General features: G+C 36.2%; 3 protein-coding genes across 3 annotated transcripts; 1 reads left to right on the top strand and 2 right to left on the bottom strand.

The window, feature by feature from the left end:
* Positions 1-889: 889 nt before the first annotated feature.
* On the top strand, positions 890-1,905 carry LOC104882455 (uncharacterized protein At1g76070). Its single transcript, XM_010665827.3, has one exon. It carries the CDS (start codon positions 1,057-1,059, stop codon positions 1,792-1,794), a length of 738 nt encoding a protein of 245 aa, XP_010664129.1. The 5' UTR covers positions 890-1,056; the 3' UTR covers positions 1,795-1,905.
* A 4,930-nt stretch (positions 1,906-6,835) lies between these two features.
* Positions 6,836-8,136, bottom strand: LOC100259132 (thioredoxin-like protein CDSP32, chloroplastic). The gene has a single exon (XM_002285866.4). The coding sequence runs from the start codon at positions 7,863-7,865 to the stop codon at positions 6,969-6,971; it is 897 nt and encodes a 298-aa protein (XP_002285902.1). The 5' UTR covers positions 7,866-8,136; the 3' UTR covers positions 6,836-6,968.
* A 2,224-nt stretch (positions 8,137-10,360) lies between these two features.
* LOC100254003 (24-methylenesterol C-methyltransferase 2) lies at positions 10,361-11,894 on the bottom strand. Its single transcript, XM_002285867.4, has one exon. The coding sequence runs from the start codon at positions 11,627-11,629 to the stop codon at positions 10,547-10,549; it is 1,083 nt and encodes a 360-aa protein (XP_002285903.1). The 5' UTR covers positions 11,630-11,894; the 3' UTR covers positions 10,361-10,546.
* Positions 11,895-12,166: the final 272 nt, after the last annotated feature.

Genomic DNA, 12,166 nt, shown 5'->3' with positions numbered 1-12,166 from the left:
AATCCTACCCAACAACTATGCCTCCACTCCCCTTGCTTCCCTATCCTCAATCAAAACCACCGACTGAATAAGTCATTAAGTATAGTATACTGTATACTTTTCCAACTTTCCTTTGTTTGGAAAATGATTTTTTCTTCCCCGCCCGCCTGCATAGGAAACAATTTTCACGAGTGATTTGAACTTCACACCGTTGCTATTTTTAATAATCTACGCCATAAATACCTGTATTTCGTCTTTGACTACGTTTTCTCTGGTCAAACGTTTGATCTCCAAGTTGGGAGTGAACCATTTAAGCATTATAACAAGGTGCGGTAAAAACTTTTTTAACTCAAAGAATTCGGTATAAGGAAGAGTCTTAAAACACGGTAAAAAATAATAATAATAATAATATAAATTAAAAAATAATAAATACATATATTTCTGAACTTTAAGATGGATATAAATGGATTATTGTAATATGAAACCATGTCAGTGTAAATTTCTGTTCAATGTCAAATAAGATTTGCTATGCCACGTCTTTCCCATTATTGGAGGATTTAATGATTAGGTTTGAAATAACTCTTTGCCTATATCCCTTTTAAGACCTCAAATTTTTTTCCAGATACAACTCATGTGATAAAATTAATTGGTCCAAAGATAAACCTTTGTCCTACTCACCAACTCGTCGACCTTATCTTCTAAATCCCACGTGTCAAATTTCATGGACAGGATGTTGCCATGAAGCTACCCTGACTCATCAACCGATTCAACCCACGGTAGCTGAACCAAAAATGAGGGACAAAAGTGTAATTTCTTATAGATAGCCATGCAACCGCTTTATTTGAAGATTAAAATACGAGCCCGGAGTTTTGGACTTTGAATGAAAATTTAATTCATTATGTATGCAACACCAAAACTAAACGTAACATTAAATTCTAATGTGTTTGCCTCTTTGACCAAACCGCCCTTCTCTCCCCTACCCTCCCTTGAAGAGGTCAATAACCTCGAGCCATCTTCTTCTTCCACACATATATATAGAGTTAGAGATAGAGAAGGAGAGATCAATCTTCAGTGTAAATGGAGAAACCAGCTAAATCGAAGAATATGATATTGAAGTTTCTGCCAAAAGCAGCTTCTGTCATCAACTTTCAGAACAGTACTCCTTTCAGTCCAGGAAGAGACCACAAGAGATCATCGGATAGTACGAACAAGTTCAAAGCCCATGGCGCTGGGAGAGGATTTTCCGGTCCGATGATATCAATGATTCCAGTGGAGGCTCATTGGAGATCAAGGAGTGGGAACTTCGATAGGCAAGAACCCACTTCTCCGAAGGTCTCATGTATGGGCCAAGTCAAGGACAAACACAAGAAAAGGATTCCTAAAACTAAGCGCGCTTCGCCGCCGAAGGAGTCGAAGCCTCGGGAGATGAAGAAGCAACACTCAACGCTTCGGAGGATCTTTCGGAGTTCAAATTTGGGAAGAAAATCTGATGCTTCTTCTGATGATAAGCCTTCGCTGCCAGACCGAGCGCCTTCTTTGGGCCAGATGAAGAGGTTTTCGAGCGGTCGCAATGCCTTTTCGAACTTCGATTGGACGGCTCCGGTTGCGCCGGTGGATTCAGACCACCGGAGTTACTATTCCGAAGAAGAGAGAGGAGACTTTGAAGAAGAAGATGAAGAGTTTATTATTCCTTTCTCCGCACCCATTCTGGTAGGTGGAGCAGTGGCGTTGGAGCCAAGGAAAGAGATCAATCTATGGAAGAGAAGAACCTTGGTTCCACCGAGGCCTCTTCGATTGAACACCATTGTCAAATAAAAATTCACATTAATTTCCTACATTTATTTCTTTATGTCTTTGAAGAAACAAGAAAGATGAGTACTGTAATTGGTGGAATTCATACATGAATATTAATTCTTGGATTAAAAACACAGCAGTGTTCTTGTTGAAGACTGAAACTAATTTTCTTGCTTTCATGGTTTTGGATTTTGCTTTGAAACGAAGCGTTTAATTCAACAAGCAACCACGTAGTTAGGTAGTTTTGTTGCTTGCGTGGAGTCCCGATGAGACAGCTGCCATAATTGAAACTGTGATAGTTACAAGAATGAAGACTTTCGATCCTTGCCAGTGTCGACTGTCAACCATTCACGAGGGCACTAGAAATCCAAATTTAATTCTTGAATTAGAAGTTTGTCTTTTAGTAGGCGTTCTATGTTTCAATGTACAAAGGTCAATCATGGCGATCAGCAAAAGAGGAATTAAAATCTTGTCTTTTAGCAAGCATTTTTCGTCTTCGTGAACAGAGGTCAATCATGGGCATCAGCAAAATAAGAATTTAATTAAATAAATTTAATATAAAAAGAATTTGATCAAAATAGGAAAAATGTGATCCAAATGAAGCATATGCAAACAATGAACTTTCAAATTTATATTTTAAAAGTAATATTAATAAAAAAAATCATCTAAAAAGTGTTTATCTTGTTGACCAAAATGGTGACATCTCAGTGACTCATCACGGCTTAATTTTGAGCCTGAAAATGGCGGAAATTAAGTTGGAGATGAGTATGGAATAATTTGGTACTATACCAAACTTGCCATCGTATAGTGAAATTTCCAACCAATATTTTTGTAGAATAAAATTACAATTATATAAGGGGAATAATAAAGAAATTGAATTAAATTTGCAAATTGGATGATATTGGTTATTAACTCATACTTGGCATATTCAATACAAGTCCAATCTAACATATTTTCGTAAATTCCCACGTTGATAGGATTGAATAAATCGTATGATTTGAAATTGTAAAAAATCTACCTATGGTGTTTTCTAAAACTTTTTTTTACATCTTCTTCAAATTTTAAATAATAAATAATAAAATTTTAATACCATAATTTATTTGATATTTTTTCTTAGATTTGAAAATGAAAAAAATTTAAAAATATATTATTACATAGGATAATACAAAATTTTAAATACTATAAAAATATTAAATAGAATTCTCATTACACCCATATGTTTGTTACCTTCATTTGTCTAAACTTAAATTGAATTAAGTTTAGATTTAAAAAACTTAATCCAGATATCATTTTTAAATATTAAAAATGATTTTCAAATTTATTAGAAAGATTATGTTGAATTTGGATTGGACAAGGTCATTTCATCTTACACACAACTACTACTAAGAAGGTAATCTTTCGATGTCATGGTCTAACCCTAAAAAGTTTAAAATTTAGATCATTTAGAAGAAGTCATAGCGATGGAGATCAGTTATAGGGCTGGGTGCTTAAGGCAACATTCTTGGATTAGATGTGATTAATTATTAATTAAAAATTTTGTTTGGCATTTCGATATCTCATTTTTTATACTCTCTAACTTGTCCTTTTGGTAAAAATCACATGTGTTGGGTAGAGCAATGAATATATACAAGAGAGGAAACCTCCGAATTTGGAATTTGGCCCCAGGTTTGTAGGCACGAAGTTGAGTAGGTGCTGAAACTTATTAAAATGTAGCTTTACCCTTTCTAGAGCAACCCAAACCCCATATATCATTTAAGTAACTAGTTAGTATCAAGTACAGTTTAAAAAATAGATGACTTTGCCAAACTGTTGAACTGATACGATAAATAATATAAGGGCTTTAGACATGTTCCGTAGTTAAAGCCATGTTAAAATATAAGGATAAAAAATTAAGATAAGAAATTCATTTGATTTTCTATTCATTAGGTGACATTACATCATAAATATTTTGTATTAGGTTATGATTCAAATTTAAAAAGTTTTAAATATTTAATTTTATATAAATAAAAAATAAGAAAAGAAATGATAACAAAATATCATAAATATAAAAAAAAACATATAAAAACTGTAAAAATCAAAATCTAAAAAAGAATGAGGTACATGGGTTATTTGGTAAAATTTAATATTTATTACTGAATAACTTAAGTTGATTTTAAGTTAAATTATACTTAATTCATTGACTTATAATTTATTATTTAATTCTTATTTTAAATATTAAAGTTGTTTGCTTAAAATTTATTTTTAATCATTAAATTGATATATTTATTTTTCATAAATTTTAATTAAGGTAAAGAATGTTAAGTAACAATGAAGATCATGGAATAGTATAAAGCTTATGTAGATAACTAGAGCAATAAGTGTAAAAATATAAAATAAAGGCGTGAATTTAAGAATAAATTAATTATTTTTATTTATTACTAAGATTGTTTTTAACTTTAAATTATTTTATTAAATATATTTAATTTACTTAATAATTTAAATTAAATTATTAAATCACTTTAAATTGCCTCACCAAACACCCGCACAGAAACAAAACTAAAAAGAAAATAAAAGCAAAAGTCTGAATCTAAAACACCTGTTTAATTGCTGTAAATGTCGAAAACTATGGCACTTTAAATGCTTAACTTGATAATATCAGGCAGTGGTAAAATTTCTTTTACCGACAACAGTAAAATTCAAGGGTCTCCTACGTCTACAATCCCAAATATGAATATATAGGACCATGTGTCTCCGACTCTCCGATATCTATGAGGGGGGGGGGGGATTTTTTATAAAAGTAGGGCAGTTTTGGATTTTTTATAAAAGTAGGGCAGTTTTAAAAAATAATTCTTAAATTATTGTAATAGAAAAAATAATTTTAAATCTACCCTAATTTTGTCAAGAGAGGAAAAAGAAAATAAACGATTTATAAAATTTTAAACAAATTATAAAAAAAAAAAATTTTCAAGATATGATTTCTAAAATTTCTTTTTTTATATAAAAATCGTCTTTTAAAAAGACAATTTCAAAAAATAAATAAATCTTAAGAAGTGAGAAATTATATTTTCAAAAAACGATTTAAAAAAAATAAAAAATTAAAAATTAAAACAAGTGAGAAATCACCTCTTAAATAGACGATTTTCACAAAAAAAAATATATATGTAAAAAATTCTCAAAAAAAATAAAAATAAAGTGGAAAGTATTCTCTTGAAGAGACTATTTTCACACAAAAGTGAATAATTCTAAAAAAAACCCAAGTCAGCAGCACAAAAGTGAGAAATAGTATTTTGGCCTTTCGAAGCTTGAAAAATAGCACCCAAATAGGCTTTTCATCTACATTGGTAATGCGTTGAATGCAAGTGTTAGGAATGGGTTTTCGGGGATTTTGGTTGATTTGTTTTGTAAGGGTGGTTTGATACCGGAGCTTCAGGATCTAGGAACTTGGGAGAAGTTGAGGAAGGGTGGGAGGATTATGGTTAATGTTGGAGGGAGTTGTGTTGAGGCAGAGGATTCAAGGAGAGATGGGACGGTGGTAACGGAGGAATCATTGAAGACAATGCATAAGGTCTTTGGTGATCAGTTTTTGTTTTGAATCTCGGGAACAGGAAGGAGGATAGCTCCATTGCTCTCACCGACGAATTGCCCAATCTTGATAAATGGAAGAAAGCTCTTCCCCGATCTTTAAGGTACTATGTGGATATGTGAACGCCCGTCAATTCCTAGTGTGACTGTTTCCCTTAACCACTCCCTGAAAAGAAGCATTCAGGAGCAGTCTACTGATGTAGTTCATATATTTGTTTTAATTCCTGTTAGAAGTAAAAGTTTTTTTTTCCCTGGACTGTGCAAAGTTTATTTACGAGGTTTGAACTTTTCTCTCACCTAAAATCAACCTCTCTTTTGTCTCTTTGTTCTCGATTGATTCATCAGGGTATCAAAGTCGCAAGGGAGTCACATGGATTGTAAATGGATTTATAATATATTTTTATATTAAATTGTATTATTTTTTTTATAATATATATATATATTTTATGAAAATGTCTTTTCAAAAGACAATTTTTAATTATTTTATTTTATTTTTATTTTTTTATGGTAGAAATTATCTTTTCAAAAGATGATTTTTAATTATTTAACTTTTTTTTTTAAAGACGATTTCTAATTTTTTATTTTATTGGTGGAAATTTGGAGACGATTTCAAATTTTTAGTAATTTGAAAAGATTATAATTTTTTAAAAAAAAAAAAAAAAATCACTCCCTCCTATCTAGCAATAACTATGATAAATTTAAAATTTTTTATTATTATTATAGTAATTTAAGAATTATTTTTTAAAATTATCATACTCTTGTAAAAAATGGGGAGTGTGGGAGAAAAGTACGAGCGACATCCATATATAAGCCGTGCCAGATCCCTGATTTCTTTTTTCTGTCAGCCTTGTTAAGATTCTTTTATATCCTAAACCGTCGTTACTGAAGTAGTTATGGAGCTACTAAATCCAGATGGTTCCTCAAAGAGCAAAGCCTGTCTTAGTGGGGGTTCTCTCAGACTAGCAATCAGCATACAGTTAGTTTGCATATCCTTTGGGGTACAGAAACTGAAAGGGTTCCTGCTCTGAATTTTCTGACTGAAGCACAATACCATGCCAAATTCATTATATCAATCTTCCAAATAGATTATCACACAATGCAACCTTCTAAATCTAAACTGTTTGTCTTGTGACAATCTGGCAGTTCGAAATTTGAACTAAACTATTGGACTACTGCATCAATTTTTTCTTTGATTTTAAGTTTAGTTGACTCTTTCTGCAAATACTCCTGAAGGACGATAGAATGAATGGACTGATTTTTCATATTGCATCTTCTTTCATACAAATTTTTTTTTTTTTTTTCTTTATAACTTCTCAAAAACCAAAGAATGAAGAGGCACAAGATGGGAAAGCCCCTGATCTGGAATTTGGCCCCAAATTATTAATATATTTAATAAATCAATGTATCTAGGATGTTGAATCATGACCAAGTCAACCAAATTAAGCCCTCAACCCAGCCCAAACAACCATCCATTTCGCTATAAAATAATATAAAAATACACTAATAAAATCCTCGTCAATTCTATTATTTAACTTCACCGTCCGATTTCATTTTATAAATCATGGAAATAATACTAGAATTTTTCCCAAAGAAAAGCGTAAAGCCTGATTTCTATTTGGTATCGACTTTGATAATTAATAGGTAACACGAACTCCTTGGTATCTAAGAATTTCCCCGATAAGCTCTCCTTTCCCAGAACCCACGTACCTTCCACAGATCTCACCATCTCTTATAAATAAAAACGTGGGCACCTCTACAACGTCCATCTCCTTCAAGAACTTCATGCAGCTATCGTTCTCATCCCCGTTCATTCTGGCGAACACCACCGTATCAGTCATCTGCCTTGAGAGCTTAATCACCGTTGGATACACCTTCACGCAGGGCCCACAGTGCTTCAATCCCACATCCAGAACTATGAGCTTGTTGTCAGCTTTATGGTCTTGGATCAGCCGCTCCACATCTTCTCCCGAGTGCAGTTGCACCACAGCCGAGTGGTTGTCTCCGTAGTATAGCACGTCTCCCATCAGCTCATCTGGGCCGATCCCTTCTTCCTCGTGGATCTTCTCCTTGTTCTTGTAGAAGCTGAAGTGTGGGACTTGGTCGATGTTCTCCCTCTGGCAGAGTTCTCTGGTTTTTTCCGATTCGTCGCCCATTACTAATAAAAACTCCACGTCGCTGCATTGGCGGCTGAGGTCCACCATGAAAGGGTAGATTTTTTTGCTGTGGATGCTGTGGCTGGCGCCGAATTCCACCACCACCAGCTTGTTTTTCGCCGTTCGAAGGGCTTCGTCGAACTCCTCTATGCTGTGGACATGTTTTACTCTCTCATCACTCTCGGCTTTCTTAGTCTTGCTTGGTGCCGCTGTGGCTTTCACTGTGAAGCTGTTAGTGCTTCTGCTTGTTCCAAGTTTCATCATTAGGGGTCTGGGTTTTGTAAAGGACAGAGAAGATGAAAAAACGGAGGACAAAGCATTGATTTTAGGGGGCAGAGATGAAGGGGGCTTAGACAAGAAGTTCGCGATTGTAGCCATGGAGAAAGTGAGAGAGGGAGTAGTGTGTGTCTGGGCTTCTGAAGAGGAGGGTTAGATTGAAGATGAGACTCCGGAGATGCAGATAGATGGTGTTAAACAGCGATGAAATTAATAAAAAATCTCAGATGATCAAATTTCATCCACTCGTTTGGCCTGTGGTTGGTATTATCCACTTGAAGGGCATTGTGGGTGGATTTTTCTTTTTCTATGTCATCTCTTTTGGGTACTCTTTAGAATATTCCACTTACTTGGGAGAGAGAAATATCCGTTACGTTTAGAGGTCGGGGATGACTGGTGAGGGCTCAATTCTACTCACTTGGTTCACATGATTTGGGCCTCATCGCAAACAGAAATATGGGCCCAAGTCAGGGCCTGCAATTGCAGCCTGATGAAAAAGTACGTGTTTGAGATAGGACGACCGGAGAAAATAAAAAAATAAATTGAATTCAATATTTTTAAATAATCTTCATTAATAGTCATATGATCTATTCAACAACTACTTTCTACTAAAATAACGATAAAGCACGAGGATCGATTTTGGCACAACTAATTACATAAACAGATTAGAGATCAAGGGTAACCGAAAAATAATAATAAATTGGTATAATAAAAATGGTAACATTCTTACTTTTATTGCATCATTAATGGAAATTATTTGCGAGTTATATATATATAGACTCACCCAATAAGCTTAGAAATTGTTTGGTTCTCCCAAACAGCACAAGCCATGACTCAAAACCAACACAAAAGTGATCGGTTTTTATTAAAGTTAAATAATGTTTGGGTCAAATTCATGTATAATCTATTTAATTTACCCAATTAATTTGCCTAATTTGTCATTTTACCATAACCAGTACAACTTAGCTATCCAGTTCAGCTTGTTATTAAATAAATTACACATTACATATGTAAAGAAATTCAATACAAGATTGAATTTGGATTTTTTAACTCCACATTGCCACCAATCTGATACCGATCGTCACTTAGGCGTCTCGGTAACGCTAAATACCAGCAGACTCATATCGAGATTATTCAACGCTTGGAATTCGATTGAAGATAAGAATCGCTTGAATCCTAGTGTTGAGTAGAAAAAATTAATGTATATCGAAAATATAAGGACACATTTCACCCACTTCAAATCATAGTACTTAGAAAATCTCAAACCGTGTTTTTCCTTTTTTTTTGCGCCATACTGTTATGCACACAGCATCAATATAGATGCCCTTTTTTTTCCAATTTTTTCAAAACCAGATTGAGAAAAGGGCCCCAAAAAGAGGGGGGAAAAAAATTCCCTTCCATTGATTATTGACCCTTACGGAAAGCTACTAAATGATTTTGTCAAACATTTGAAGCCCATTTTTCCACAAACGACATATCCTCGCTTCGGCGCAATCGCTCAAACTCAAAGCAGCCACTGGCAGAGAATTTAAAACATGAGATTCGTTGTTTCCTCCGACATCTGGGTTCATTTATATAATTTTTATTGTTCATTTATAACAGTTGCCAGACGAATCTAGCAAAATATAAAATGGAGTTATTATGAGGGGTCCCACTTACAGATAAATAAATGCTATTTTTATTAGATGCTTCCACTAAAGAAATTGAAAACCATGGTTGTTTGTGAGTGACAGCCCACTTTGATAGAAACTAAATTTTCATTAAAATAGAACCGTTTTGAGACACACCATTCGTTACGTACGTACTCTTTTGCACCTGTCACTGCTCTCCATTCTATGATATGTTAATATCCCTTTCAACTCCTTCCCAAGACAATTCAATCCACAATCCTCCCATCACAAAATATCGACGAGAGATCCCTTCAATATTTAATACCTTTGAGATTGAAAAAAATAAAATAAAATCATGCGTCCCTAGTCACTAGTCACTAGTCCCTACACATCAATATATTATTATCAAATTAGGGATGATGCTGTATCTTCTCTAACAAACAATTTTGAGAAACTTGAATTTGAACTGCAGGCCCAGTTCGCAATGCAAAAGATACAAGGACTTGGTACAAAAGACAGAGGGAAGCAAACAGCGAAAGATCCAAAGTCGGGGAAATGTGGCCCCGAATGTGCTTCCGCTTCCAGCCTTCCATGACCGGAAGCTGGGCGTATGACAACATAAAGAAAGACCAATTTGGACGCTTCTGGCTTCCCAGCGGATAACAACCAGTGCTCGCCACCTAACTATTTTGTTATTCTCAACCTATCTACCCATGTGCCATGTTGCACCGCATCACAAACTTTCCCCTTTTTTTCTCTTAAATTTGTTACTTTATTTTATTTTATTAATTTCAAAGATCTAAGTCTGGTAACAATTTGAACTAATCTCGGCGGAGAAGTAGAACTTCCTGCAAAGATACAGTGGATTATGATAAAAGTAGGGAGGAGCTTTCCTTTTCTGTTTCCCCTTTTTCTTAATTGTCATTTAATTTACGTTCCCCAGATGTCACTTCTCAACAGAAACAGTCATTCCAATAGAGATTCAAATGAAAATAAAAATTATCGACTTCTTCACTATCACAAAAGAGTAGAAACAAAGATCCAACCACGGAATTCAAAGGGAAAAAAAAAAAAGGGCTCCAAGATGATAATAAATAAAGGATAAATTAAGATTCTAGGGAAAATTAACGTAAACACGGAGAAATTGGGAGAAATTGGGAGGTGCTTGGTACCTCAATCGTGTTCTGAGGATTCAGGTTTTCTGCAGAGGATCATGTGCATTGGAGTGAAAATTCCGGACTCGCCGCCTCTTGTGAGATAATCAGCTGTCTTGAACAGCATCTCATGAACATCCACAGTTCCCTTTGGTGCGATTCCCAAGGCGGCGAATATCATAATCAGAATGTGGTTCCTCCAGTAGGCAATCCTACCCATCTTCAACCTTGTCCACCATGGCATCGCCGGTGGTTTCGCCAGATCCTTCTCTCTCACCACCTCGAACCCTACCTTCCTCGCCGTCGCAGCGATGTCGGAGTAGGGCCTCAGGCCAGGCAAAGCATCACCTCTCTCGATGCCTTGAATGACATCCACGTGTTCTGGATCTTCTGCTTTGAACTTGTCCGTTGTAACCCATTCGTAGGACACGTACATAGATCCGGGTTTCAAAACCCTAAAGATCTCGGCGTAGACTTCTTCGAGCTCCGGCGCGTGGCACGTAGCTTCGATGGAGTACGCGCCGTCGAAGCTGTTGTCAGCGAACGGCATCTGGAGGAAATTGCCACACACGACTTCGCAGAGCGAGTCCAACCCGGCCTTTCTGTTGTGCAAGCGGGCGCGATTCACTTGGTACTCATTGATGGTGATCCCCACAACATTGGCCCGCGAGTGAGCCGCGATTGCGCGCATAGGACCTCCCACTCCGCATCCAACGTCCAGGATTCGATCTCCGGGCTTTACGTCGATGAGATCCACCGCCATCTCCTCATGGAGGCGCGTGGCGTCACGGTGGGACTTCCCCGGGACGGCGGGAGAGAAGTGGAAGGACTGGCCCCATCCCCATTCGTAGATGTCTGTGACGAGATTGTAGAATGTATCTACAAAGTCAGGCACTTTCTCGGCGGTTTCGATTTCTTTGGGTCGGCGAAAGAAGGACCAGTACTGTTTGTACTTGTCTTGAACCTTCTCCGCCGAGATCGACCCGCCGGAGAGATCCACGCCCCTCTTTCCCGTCTGTTCTGCTGACCCAAGAATGCAGACGAACCAGTAGAGGCCGCCGGCCAAAAGAGCCGCCGTACAGAAAAGAGTGAGTGAATCCATAGAGAGAATGAGAAAAAGAAAGAGAACAAGAGGAGATGAAACTCTTGAATCTGCAATGCTCTCCTCTTTATCTCAATTGGGAAGCTGCGAAGACCGCTTGCCTCACTTTCCCTTCTATTTACACTTGGGTGGTGCCTCGTGCTAAAGTGCGCCGTGGGCCGTGGGCCCCCTTCCTTTTAGATTCCATTAGCCATCAATCTTCAATAGTAACTTACCTACACTACACCGCATGTCTCTTGATTATTCCAATAAAAATTCTTTTAAAAAGTCATTCGGTTTCCCGCATCACTTAAATGTAAAATGAGTTAAATCTAATAATACCATAACCCACCAAAAAAAATAAACTCACTATTTGGTCTGGAGCCAACCGGACTTTGGTCCGTCCAGCTTCATTGCAGTCAGACCAACTTTTTTTCTTATTCATACTTCTTGAAGAGTCCATCTAACTTCATTAGAGTCAAACAAACTTCTTCCCTACATAAAAAGATGTCCGGACGATGATTTAGGTACATCCCTCCGAAGCTTAAATTAAAAATC

Source organism: Vitis vinifera, chromosome 18 (assembly GCF_030704535.1).
Source record: "Vitis vinifera cultivar Pinot Noir 40024 chromosome 18, ASM3070453v1".
Classification (NCBI taxonomy): domain Eukaryota; kingdom Viridiplantae; phylum Streptophyta; class Magnoliopsida; order Vitales; family Vitaceae; genus Vitis; species Vitis vinifera.
The sequence above is the reverse complement of the archived record's forward strand: the minus strand, read 5'-3'. Positions and strand labels throughout refer to the sequence as shown.

What these genes read in the sequence shown, in the direction of transcription:
- LOC104882455 (XM_010665827.3), top strand. Translation starts at nt 1,057, where the DNA reads ATGGAGAAACCAGCTAAATCGAAGAATATGATATTGAAGTTTCTGCCA.
- LOC100259132 (XM_002285866.4), bottom strand. Translation starts at nt 7,865, where the DNA reads ATGGCTACAATCGCGAACTTCTTGTCTAAGCCCCCTTCATCTCTGCCC.
- LOC100254003 (XM_002285867.4), bottom strand. Translation starts at nt 11,629, where the DNA reads ATGGATTCACTCACTCTTTTCTGTACGGCGGCTCTTTTGGCCGGCGGC.